This window comes from Pteropus medius, unplaced genomic scaffold, assembly GCF_902729225.1.
Source record: "Pteropus medius unplaced genomic scaffold, Ma_sr-lr_union100, whole genome shotgun sequence".
Lineage (NCBI taxonomy): Eukaryota > Metazoa > Chordata > Mammalia > Chiroptera > Pteropodidae > Pteropus > Pteropus medius.
Window position 1 is genome coordinate 1,121,393 of NW_024352787.1, and position 13,369 is coordinate 1,134,761.

General features: G+C 35.1%; 1 protein-coding gene across 3 annotated transcripts in view; it reads left to right on the top strand.

The window, feature by feature from the left end:
* UBAC2 (UBA domain containing 2) overlaps positions 1-13,369 on the top strand; it is a 158,353-nt gene that overhangs the window by 98,549 nt on the left and 46,435 nt on the right. For 2 of the 3 annotated variants that reach the window (XM_039849446.1, XM_039849444.1), the window contains exon 6: positions 3,150-3,197. The exons of the other annotated variant lie outside the window; for it this stretch is intronic. In XM_039849446.1, the coding sequence (XP_039705380.1) occupies positions 3,150-3,197 (48 nt within the window). The remainder of the gene's footprint in view (positions 1-3,149; positions 3,198-13,369) is intronic. 3 annotated transcript variants of the gene reach the window in all.

Below are 13,369 nucleotides of genomic sequence, written 5' to 3' on the forward strand. Positions count from 1 at the left end.
GCTAGAAGCATTGCCAACTTTATAACTTCTGTGTTGCATGGCATGATAGCACTGTCACCATCTGCTAAATGGTTTGATACGAAGACTAGTAGAGTACTTATTATTTAACTTAAATTGAAAAAGATGATTACCACGAATATTCAGTAAATATTGATCGCTCTCTGCTGGTTTCCAGTCCCTGTGGTAGAAAACACATGATTTTCAGTTTTCTACCTGTAATACTTGTCACTTTTCTTTCACTCTCACAGCTTTTGATGTAAAACTTTTATTCTGCTCTTTCCTGTGGTACCGTGTGTAGTTTGGCCTTTTGATCCACTGTTAATACTCATAACATTCCTTATCCCACACATATCAAACCGGATACTAGTGTCACTATAAAATGCCCTCCTCCCTCCCCTTTTAACCTTTAGCATTTCCTCTAACTTCTCTAGTCTGCTGTCATGTGTTATCAATGGCTCATCTGGGGTGGGTGTTTCCTTATCACTTTTACAACCATTTCTCATGAAACTTCTTTATTCTTCATCTCTCAACCTATATAGTGTTACACTTTCCCTTATCCTTCCTAATATTTGTTTAACCTAATAGCACATTTCTGCAGTGTATTCTTATTACTAGTATTTGCTCTGGCATGCTTAATCTTTTTTAAAGATGTTACAATAGGCAGAATGCAATGGTAGAAGGTACCCTGGACCTGGGACAAGAAACCCAAGTTCTAGTTCTAACATGGCACTCGCTAGCTTATAGCTTGGGTCAAGTTATAAAAGCCTTCTCAGCCTCATGTTGACTCTATAGTTTCTTCCAACTCTGAAGTTATATACCATCTAGAGAGCGAAAAACATTGTTTTATTAATTATGGGCTATGAAGTCAGTGGAGCATTGCAGAAAGTCTTTGGAGTTAAGTAGACATTGCTCTAATTTCTTGCTCTGGTAATTACTTACTTTATCACCTTTTCTGAGCCCCCATTTTCCCATCTGTGAAGTGGGGTGATAGTATCTATCTTAACAGGAACATTTGAAGGATTAGAGATAATAGTATTGGTGTTTAAGGTAATCTGAACAGATAATAAGAACTAAGTCACTTGGTCCCTATTATTAATTAACAATTTATATCTCTGCGTCTACCACATTGGTGTTCTGAAATTGTGAATGTTTTTTATTTTCTGGTTTTTGGTTTGTTTTTTGTTCTGTTTTATTTTTTGGTAAAGTAGAAGTTTATATCAAGAAGTAGAAGTGAAGCTACCTCATTGGCCTTTTTGATAAAATCTAAAGTCCTCAGCATGAGTGACATCCAGGATTCTTCTTGCCTATCTAGTATCAACTTATACCTCCCCACCTTGAAGAGACTGTGAACCCCTTATTTTTATTTTCTCCTTCCCTCCTTCCTTCCCTCCCCTCTAGACCGTTGCACATATTTCTGTGCCTTTCTGTTTCTCATGCAACAGCTTCTTAAAGCCACAGATATTTGATGAATGAATGAATGAATGAATGAATTTAATCATTATCAGAAGAGCAAAAATGTTTGTGAAGGGTCATTTAAGTATCAAATGGCTTGAGAACCAGTCATGTAATGCACTGTGCTAAGGACTGTGGGGGATAAAATGAAATATGAGATGTGGCACCAGTTGTCAAGGAGCCCAGCTATGAGAAAAAACATAGACACTGTCAGAATATGAGCAGACACACTTAGAACCAAACATGCAATAAGATGGGGGGCTTAAGAGTCCAAAGGAAATAAATTTTTACTGACAAAATTAATGATATGCTCATCTTACTTGTATGTGAAACAGTAGCATGGAGAGATCACGAACGGGGGACAGTGGAGCCAGACCACTGGGTGTATACTCACAGCTCCGCCACTCAGCAGCTCTTGGACCGTGAGCAAATTACTTAACCTCTCCGTTTTTTCATGGGTAAAATAGAGTTAATAATAGAACTTACCTCATGGGGTGCTTAGGAGGATTCAGTAGATTTAATATGTGGAAAGCATTAAGATCATAGCTTGGCACATAAATGCTATGAAAGTGTTAGCTATTTTATTATTCTTTATATTTTTAAAAGAACATTACAGAAAAAGTATTTTCCACATAATTCCAATCCTCGTTATTGTCAGAGTCATTTACACTGAACAAGCATCCATGCTAGATCAAAAGATTAAACTTTAGACCAAGGGGTTAAAGTTGCAGCTGATGCCCACTCTACATAAGCTAGTGCTAGAGCAACACTCGTCAGCCTCCTTTTACCTGGGCTTGGTCATCTCTTTCCTTTGTATCTGCCTTCTTTCTATGTATCTTTTTTTTTCTTATGTGTTCCTGAAAAATGTATGTAACTTTGAGGTTTTCATCTAGCACAGTGCCAGCAATGAACTTGAGTATCTTTTCTGTACAAGCAGAAGTAGTTAAACTCCCAATCTAAAGATCTGTATATGAAATATGAGCAAACACTAGGCTACGAATCTTTACTATCTTCTAGGAACACTTTGAGATGTCCATGACTTTTTTTAAACCCTGTCCACAACTCTCAAATGTAAATGATTTGAAACACAGGGAGAGATTTCATAAGACTTAACCTTAATTACTTTTGCCATTAATTTACTTTGATATTGTTACTTAGTTTGCTCTTCCTTGGATGAACTGGGATGAGAATATCAACAGTTAAGCAAAATAGCATTGGACATAGACCTATATGTTTGCAAAAGTCTTCCCATCTAAATTTAGAGTAATGATAAGAAATTAATATGAGAATTATGTAAACTGATATTACCTGTCATTACTTAACACCAAGCATTGGATGGTAACTACATATTTTGTATATTAATTCTAATAATTCCTTTATATGTGGTATTTTACCTTGTTTAAGTCAATTAATGTTCATTTTAAAATAAGAATATGCTTGAATTTCACTTATTTTTCTTTGCATGGGAGTGGGCCAGGTTCAACCAATCTGTTTTAGGCTATGAAAGGTGGAGGTTTTAGTTAAAAATTAATATATTTTTTTAAAATAACGGGATTGATATTTATTAATTTTCTCTTTATAGTAAGATAAATAAGTAATACTTAACATAAATGGTTATGATTATAGTTCTATAAAAATAAGTGTTCTGTGACTGGCAGTTGAATTTCATTTTTAGTTGCCTTTTTTTTCTTTTATAGCTTTTCACCTCTGGTTCCTACATCTGGATTGTAGCCATAAGTGGACTTGTAAGTGTGATTCCCTACTCCCCCTATCCCCTCTCTTTTCTGAAGAAACTTTAGGAAAAATGTCATATTTAGATTATGGCTCATATTCCTTGTCTCCAACATTCTTCTAACCATGTCAGGTTCAGTGTCAATGCTACTTCTTTAGTGATGAAAAAGGGCCATTGACATAGGTAATTGAGGTGGCCTATTTGTCTAGTTTTGAAGTAATTTTGGTGAAAGTTTTAGCTGAGTTTCTTGTCAGTTTTTTTTTTTTTAATTACATTAGTAGTTGAACTCATAGTAGGAAAAAAATAACAGAAAAAAATGAAGAAGTTGGGTTTACTAAAAATAATGAGATATATTCTACTTGTTTTGTAAAGAGACATTGTCATGCAAGGGGAAAAAAATAAGGCTAAGTGGAAAGTCAGGTGGATTGGAACTGACAGAAGACTCATCAGGATGTGTGGCCAGAGAAGGAAGAAGTGAATGAGCCCCAGGATTTGGGTGGTGTCCTCATTTTGTGTGCTAGAATGTCTTCGTCTCACCGATCCCCCTCTACTCTGTATATTTTTTATTTGAATAAGCATTTGTCGTAAACTCTATTTATCAGGTATTTAAAAACAAATTTAGAACATGAAATTGAACTGTATTTTTCATTCATGACTTAAATTTGAACCCCCAAATTTATATAAACGTAAGTTTGTAACTAGTGTATATGGAATATAGTTTTAATTTCTTTCTTGGAAAAGACTAAGAAAATTACAGAACAAATTCATAATATGTAAACATCAAAGAGAAAGGATTTGGAAATAACTATGTACTCCAGTACAGTCATTTTAATCACTATAATTTGTTTCTAGTGAATGGTATTTTGTGCTACTGTGTCTTTAAGGCTATTCACTTCTCTCTTTCTTTTATGCTCTTGATAGTATTTCTTTTGTATTCGTTCTCTTCATATACAACTAATCCTTCATTCCTTACTGCTTCCAGCCAAAATTCTGGGGAGTGAAGTCTCTTTGTTTGCCCCTCCCTAAGTATTTTCTCAGATACCCAGATACCTGATTTGCTTTCGAACCACAGTGCTGAAATCTGCTGTGAGGTCTTTAAACCATCTCAGCCACCTCATATTCTTAAGATTTGTAGTGACTTGGGGACAGACTGGGGTCAGACTGAGTCTTTGGAGCACAATTGCCAGGGTCTCTGTAATCTAATCTTATTCCCACTTGAACTGCCAGCTTGATTGACATCTACTTAACCAGCCTGCATACAATAGATAGCTCATTGCTTTCATCATCAGAGCAGCAAGAGTGTTTACTATTTCTTTCATGATACATTTTGTTTCTCTTAGTAGTGATGGTCTCAAGTCCTATTTTGGATTTTTTCCTAAAGCATTCAAGAATTTGAGAAGTACTTTACTGTGTGCTATTTCATTGTTAATGTATCCAACTACATCTTTGATAACTTATTATGTGACTCATTTAAGACATCCCATTTTCTTTATTCTGTTTTTAGACTCCTGGTTTTAAATTAAGTGCTTGCTATCACCTCAGATAGTTTCATTTCGTGACATTCATATTCTAGAATTGGAAGTTACATTTTTCATCTCTCTGTAGTCTTTAAAATCGAAAATGTACAGGTTATTGTCACAGTCTTTTCCAGTACACATGCTTAGCAGGTAGTAAGGTACTTGTTTTGTTTTGTTTTTTAATCGGAAGCTTAACGAATTTTTAACATAAAAATCCATTGTTGCAAAAGAGTGAATAGAATTGCACAATATTTGGAATATAATTTCTAGATAAATTTAGCATTTAAATAATCCCACTGTGAACACCTCTGAGCCAACTGAATTTTTACTTTTTACAGTAATTCAGCCAGTGTTAAGTGCCCTTCTACCATGAACATGAATCTGATAAATCTTCATAATCAGCCTTGTTATTTATTATTATTCCTCTACAATTAGATGATAGTGTGTTTACTTGCAATGATTAATATCAGTGAGAATCATAGCCAATTTTCCTGTATAATATACTGTAAGTATTGATGCCTGTTTTGAACATAATGAATATTTTATTTCTGACTTTTTTTAGAAAACTACATTTTATTATGAAATATTTCATATAATATGGTATGCTTTAGATAAAGAAGAGGATATTAAAATTATTTGTGAATATTTGCTTTACACACCACTGATTATAGGATCAAAGTCCGAGATTCACAAAGCCACAGCTTGTCCCAGATCTCTCTTGCTCAATGTGACTTCTCTCCCTACATGTATCAAGTGACTTCCCTTTTTTATTGTTTTGGTTTTATGCTAAATAAAATACTAAAAAGAAAATAAAATTCTTACTACCAAAACAAGATGCACAGATGGTATTCAGTGTTTTTGGGGAATGTTAGAAACTTTGTTGATGAAATTTCACCTTTTAGTATTAAAACCATCAGTTTACCGAACATGCTGTATGTGTTAAGGAAGTAATTGTATTTCAGTTTGGCACCTATGTGTTCTTTAAGAGAAAGAGCTTTATTTAAAAAAAGACATTTGCGTAAAACATAAGGCATATGTTATCTACTGTCATAGAAACCAAAAACTTACTCATATTTTCTGGAAAGCTGCCAACTTCGAATTTAGTTTATTTTATGTAGTTATTGGTAGATTATTTTGGTTAGACTGGTTTTTCTCTCTCCTTGTCGCATTCGTTGTTACATGATTACAAATGTTTCTGAATATATAACTTAAAAATATCCCACTGATTAAAAGATTTCGAAATTTCAAAAATGTTAGTATGCACCTGCTTCCATCATGTTCTCACCATGATGTTTAACTGTTCTTAATGTCTTTGGTGAAAGCTTTAGAAACTGAGAAATCTGTGTATTTACAATGTCACTAATCTTGTTACACATTAATGTTTTTTTTTCTTAAAGAAAATGTTTCTTACTTACTGAACTTTACTTAAGTTCTTTGTGTGGTTCTTCGGTGAGACTTTGGGCCATCCATATCTCCACACTTCTTCATTTTCTGCCGCTTTATGAATCATAAAGCGGCATCATAGTGAGTCATTACTGCTGGAATGGACCCTGATTCTCAAAAGTTGAAGTTTGGGCCTGAGCTAATTCTGGTGTGATTAAAACAGAAAGAGCCTGCTTTTGCCGATATTCTCTTTTTACATTTCAAGCTAATTGGGAGTGAATTAACAGACAGGCCTGTTATTTCTCAGACTCTAGGCTTCACCCCTTCAACATATCCCTTTACGGTCTGCCCATTTCCTGTGTTTTTTACCTGTTCCTTACAGTATATCACACTTTGCTTTTCTTGTGATCAGCAACCTTATTATGAAACAAAGTCTGTCTTACTCAATAAGATTAGAAACATAGATTGATACCAGATTATTTCGTATTTTGAATGTGGTCTGAATTTGTATTTTTTTCTGTAGACAGTGAGGAATCTTTAAAGATTTTCAAATGAAAAAACTTTATGATGGTGCAAGATTATGGAAGTCTTATTAGGGTTTGCAAATCATAGACAAGAGGAAGGGAAAAATGAGTAATCATGAAGGAGTCGGGATGGCTCATTTGTGGGCTGTGACATGCCTTTCTCTCTTCCCTCTGCAGTAGTTTTAAAGACAAAAAAGAAAACATCGTCCTATGGTATCTGTAAAAGAAAAAACATTGAACAACCTTATGTTGATTGGCTTTCCAAGTCATGGTATAGCATTAAGAGGAATGCTTATGGACTAGCATAACCTACCATGGAAATCTAAACTACTTCAGAGTAAGTTGTGGAGGCCTGACCTGCTGCCTGCACGAATGAGAATGGGATGCTGGATCCTTCATGCCTTCCCCTGTTTTTCATGTCTCTCTTCATGTTTCCATTTCTTCTATTATTCTTTCTTCCCTTAGATTTCTTGTCCAGATTGACCAAAGAAGGATACAGTATAGCAGGTCAGATAACTCGTTTGATGCCCAAGGTTTTCAGTCAAACTTTAGAAACGGAGATTATTTTCTAGCAGTTCATTAAAAATAAGGACAGAAACTGCAGAGGGTTGTCAAGACTGGTTAGAGCTCTGAGTTTGGTTGAGCTTGTGAAAGGACAAGTATAAAGTAGAAGACAACATTAGATCTGTAGGAAGTATTCATTATTTAGAGGGTGCTTTCGCCTTCTGAGAATTAAAATAGTTTATAATCCCAACACTGAATCGCGTGTTTATTAGTCCATTGTACCTTTCTCTCTCTCCCTCCCCCTTCTCCTCTCTTTCTCTTTCTCTAATATATTGATTTATTCATTCCTTCTGTCTTCTCCCCTTTTCCCTCCCTTCCTCTCTATGCCCCCTTCCCCTCTCCTGACCCCAGGTAGCCTGGTCCTACTGAAAGGAACCTTCTGTCTTCTGCCTTGTCAGCAGTTGCAACTCAGTCCAAGGCCGACAGGGAACATTTATTAGAGAGGTATTACACAGTAAAGAAGTGACTACTAGACTTTGATTTTTAAATGTTCAAAGCAGAATAAATGAAGTTATGCCAATGTCTTAATAAAACTAACTGGAGCAGAAGTGCCTTATAAAATATAGCTATACAAATTTTTATTACTGTAACTTAGCTTTTACCTATAGGCAAAAACCTGGCCTCCTTTCAAAGCCTTTCAAAATTTGGCCTCTTATGCCACTTCCACCCCTGTGTAGCATATACTTCAGTGACACTGAACATTTTACTGTTCTCAAACATCTCTTCCTATCTCACTGTGCCACTGTGCAATCACTTATTTTTCTTTAACAAACACACAGCACTTACTGTGTACCAGGTACTTGCGGCAGATTATATTATTTGTTCAAATATTTTTGTTTGTTCAAAATATTTGATGCCCCTCTCTGCCGGGCCCCTCCCTACAAGTCCTCTGCATACCCCATTAACTTCAGGCTTTACTCTGTGACTTACATTAGCCACTAAAATATGAGGACAAGTGATGAATGCTTCACAAGCAGAAGTTTTGAGAGCCATTGCATGGTCCTACCATTATTCTGTTTCCTTTACCATGAGAAAAGCATGTGCTAGATAGAAGCCAGAGTGAAGAAGACTCATGGAGCAGAGCTGTGGTCAACATGTAAGATGAGTGAGAAAAAAATTTTGTTACAAGCTACTAAAATTTGAGGTAGTTTGTTACCACAGTATAACCTAGAGTAAGCAAACTAATACAGCCCATTTCTAAGCATAAATATTACCTTAATTCGTCCTCATAAAAGCCTAATGAGCTAGGGATGGTTATCACCATTTTACTGATGAAGAAACTGGGCACAGAGACCTTAAGTAATTTGTCAACAATATAAGCTGGTAAGTAGTGCAGACAGGATTCAGATGCAGATACTCCAGCTTTAACCACACATGCAGTTTCTCTCTACCATATCCCTTCTTTTCCAAGAAAAATTGTTTTAAGTCCTGACTCTGAAGCCTTTTCTGAGTCAACCCTGTCTTTCAGTTTAGGAATTATACATTATTCTTTATAATCTATAATCCCCAGTGCCCAGCACAATGTTTATTTACATTCTATAAATAATTGCTGAGTTTCAGTATTCAATATTATAAAAAATAATTTCTGTGCTATAAAACACTATGATACTTTGTTATTGTTGGGATGCTTTCAACACATCCTGCCTTCCTAAGTTCTTCACATGATCTCTACAGTGGTGTAGAACATGGGTTTCCCACTTTAAAGATGAGGAGGCTGAGGTTCAGGCTGCATAACTGATGGGTGGTAGAGCCAAGACCAAAGACCAAATGTCATGGTCCAATGCCATTCACTGTACTTTTCAATGTTCTCATCCATGTCTGTTCCAACCACAAGACACTTAAGTACAAAGCTATTCTTAGATCTTCCCTTGACTATATCCGTAAGGTGAGGCCCTGTTGATCATCAGTGGAAACATGACTCTGGATATGAAGAAGTTGTAAAAGTACCCAGAGGTGCTGAAAGACAGATAGCAACAACTTTCTGCAGCCTTCACCATGAATTTTGTGGGCCAACCAATATCCAAGAAAACTATCCCATTGGCAGCCTCTACATTCTTTCTGATATGAAAAATCTAGTCTAAGCTAAACTTTCTCTTCTAAAATCATCAAGATATTTAACTGGTTCTCCATATGATGGATTAAAGATGCAGCTGAAACCACACCTTCAGCAAACTCATTGTGTGTGTTTCTGGCATTGTCATGTACAAGAAAATGAAGCAAAGAATGGCTTTGAGAAAATTTAAAGGATAATTTAAAATATATTTATCTGGTTCAGTAGTGCTGCTGGTCAGAGGGAAAAGAAATGGCAATAAAGACGAGGTTATCATGAAAACAGCCATAGTTTCTAATTTTAGATGATTTCTGGTAGATTATCATGTCAGTTGAAGCACAGAGCATTTTCCCGCAGAGTCTTTGCATTGTTTTCCTGTCAAGAGATGGGAAGTCTTGACTCAATTTTGATTATCTCTTTAAACTGATTTTTTTAAAAAATAGAAGTGTCCAGTGTTTCTTCCTTTTGAGGGGCTGATCGTGTTGATGTATCTCTTCTTTCTTGATGATAACTTATGGGAAAGGACTATGGTAAAATCAGTGCATGCTGTTTTGAATTTATTCATTTATAAACAACGGCATAGCTTATTATCAAAAAGTCTTCTTATATTAGTTTGTGTTAACTGGGAACATTTTCAAGGTATCAAATTTTTGTTGCTAAAAATCATTTGTAGTCTGCTAAAATTCCACCTCTTTTATAAAATTTAAAAGAAGGTTTATGTATCTAGAAACGTGTAGATCTATCTAGAGCTTCACATTCACTTTTTTTAATGAAGAATTCTTTTTCTATTTATGAAAGTGTGATTTACATACAATTTTAAGTTTACAGTGTGGTGAATTTTCGTAATTATATACAGTTGTGTAACCACCACCACAATCGAGATAGCAAACAATTCCCTCACTCTCAACATTTTCTTCATTCCTTTTGCTCTCTGTCCTTTCACCCAACTGCCATCCCCAGATAACCCCTGATCTTCTTTATGTGATTATAATTTTGCCTTTTCTAGAATTTCATAGAATTGGAATCATACAGTATGAAGTCTTGTGTTTACTTTTTTCACTTAACATGATGTTTTTGAGATCAATCTATGTTTTATTAATATTTCATTTCCTGTTATTGTAAGTATTAATCTCTGGTATGGTTGCACCACAATTTGTTTATCTTTTCGCCAGTTGGTGAACATCTGGGTTACTCCCAGGTTTGAGTTATTATGATAAGGCTGCTATGAACATCTATGTACACATTTCTGTGTGGATACGTGCTTTAACTTCTCTTGGATAAATACCTAGAAGTAGAACTGCCAGGTCATATGATAAATATATGTTTAACATTATAAGGTACTACCATATTATTTTATAAAGCAGCTGTACCATTTTGCATTCCGCCATCAATACATGAGTGTTCCAGTTGCTCCACATCCTTGCCAACACTTGTTATTATTAGTTGTTTTAATTTTAGCCATTCTAGTTGGCATGTAATTTTAATTTGCATTTCTCTAGTGACTTGTGATATTAAGAGTGTTTTCATGTGCCTGCTGACCATTTGTATATCTTCATTTGTGAGGTGTCTGTTCAAATCTTTTACCCACTTTTTCACTGCGTTTCATTTGTTTTCTAATTGAGTTAAAATAATTCTTTTTATATGCTGGATGTAAGCACTTTGTTGGCTACGTTTGGTAAAAATTTTATCCCAGCGTGTGGCTTGCCTCTTGTTTTCTTAACTGTGTCTTTCAGTGGGCAAAGTGTTTAATCTCGATTAAGAAATATTTGCTAATCTAAAGTCACAGATTAGATCTTATATTTTCTTTTAGAATTTAATAGTTTTTGCTATTACATTTAGGTCTAAGATCCAATTTGACAGTACTTCCTGTAAGATAAGGGTTTAGGTTTATTTTTTTATATACGGATATCCAATTATTATATCATCGTTTGTCGAAAAGACCCCTTTGTCCTTTGTATTACTTTGTCACCTTTGTTGAAAATCAGTTGACCAATGTGGATCTATTTCCTGACCACCTTTTCTATCTCAATTTATATGTCTGTCTTTATACCAGTATCATACTGTCCTGAGTACTTTTGCTTTCTGCTAAGTCTTGAAATCAGGTCTTCCAACTTTATTCCTCTTTTCAAAACTGTTTTAGTTATTTTAGAAACATTGACTTTCCATACATAGTTTTATATCAGCTTATAATTTCTTCAGAAAAAAATCAGTTGAGATTTTGCTTGGAGTTCCATTGAAACTGTAGGTCAGTTGGGGAGGATTCCCATTGCGATGATTTTAAGATGTAACCGCAAATTGCTTTACTCAAGGTGGAGCTTATTTCCCCTCTCTGAGAGTGTGGGCTATACTGAGGAATTCACTTATAATAAATAGAATATGACAGAAATGATGGAGTGTGACTCTAAAGCTCAGGTCATAAAACAACACAGCTCCTTCCATCTTGCTCCCTCTGAGATCACTCTCTCTAGGGGAAGCCAGCTAACTGTCATGAGGACACTGAACGCAGCCCTGTGTAGGGGTCCACATAGCAAAGAACTATGGTCTCCTGCCGACAGTCAGCACTGACTTGCCAGTTGTGTTTTTAATTCCTTGGAAGCTGATCTCCCAGCTCCAGTTAAGCCTTCAAGTGAATGCAGGTAGGCTGACATTTTGACTACAGCCTCATGAGAGACCTTGAGCCACAATCACCCAGCTAAGCTGCGCCAGATTTCTGACCGCCATAGACTATGTATACAGTAAATCCTTAATTGTTTAATCCACTGAGTTTCGGATAATTTGTTATTTAGTAATGGATAACTAATATAAGTATTTTTAACAATACTGAGTTTTCCAATCCATGAACATGGTATATCTCAACATTTATTTAACAATTCTTTAATTCCCCTTTACAATCTTTCGTTAAATAGATTCCTAAGTATTTGTGCAGTTTTGAGTTGTTTTTATAATTTTTGTTTTGTTTGTTGCTAGTTTAGAGCAATGCTTCTCTATTTTGCTATTATATCCTCAACTTGCTAAATTTCTTCATTATTTCTAATAGCTCTTTGTGGGTTCCTTGTGGTTTTCTCTATACATGATCATGTCACTAGGAAATATGTTTTGTTTATACATTTTAGTTGTTCTTTTCTAATCTGTGACTTTTATTTTTCTTGCTTAACTACACTAGCTAAGACCTCTAGTACAATGTTAAATAAAAGTGGTGAATGAGCATCCTCGCCTTGTTCCTTGTCTTAAAAAGCATTGAGTTTTTCACCATTGAATCTATATATCTATAAATCCATAAATCATTTTAGATCTTCACATTCATTTTTAGTTTATTATTTTTGGTCCATTGTAAGAAACAAGTTTCAACATAAGCCCATTTAGTTTGTTGAATCAGCTTAGGAGAGCGGGTATAATTTGAAAGAGAGATGCTTTCCTTCTTAAAAGATATGTTAAAAGGTATTTACATTTAAGCACCAAATTAAGGCTTTTTCCTTAATGTGCTAGAAACTCTAGTTGTCTCCCAGTTTAACTTAGAAACAGAATCTTCATCTTATTTGCAGCACCAGTACCTCCAACTAAAAGGTCACATTTCCCAGTTTTCTTTGCATCTAGTTATAGACACCAGACTAAAATCCTGGCATCCTGGCTGGTAAACTATAACATACATATTGCTGGAACTTCTGGGAAGCTTCTTAGAATAGCCCTTCATCCTTTTGTCCTTCCTTGTTTTCTTCTCCCTACTGCCTGGAATGCAGTTAGGATGGTTGGAGCTTTTTTAACATGAGAGAGAAATGAACATCTGTTGTATTTAAGCCATTGTTATTTACAGTTTTCTGCTTTATGCAGTTAATCTAATGCCAATGCATGATTTTCCAAAAAGAAAAGCTTAGAGCAGGTTTCTAAGATAATTTGTTAGAAACAACCTGTGATCAGTCTAATTCTGTCCCTATTCCAGCTCAGCTTTCCAAGAATCAGGACATCAGTGTTTTAACTGGATCCTTCAAAATTATATTAAAAGAGATAAGAGCTATAGATGGAGTTCATGAGTCGCTTTTGAAATTGACAAAGAACAAGATAGCAAGACTAAAGGCACACAATTCTGTCTATCATGAAAAGAATCATTTCATAATTAATCACAAATGGCAAAAATAACTTTGGGTAACTC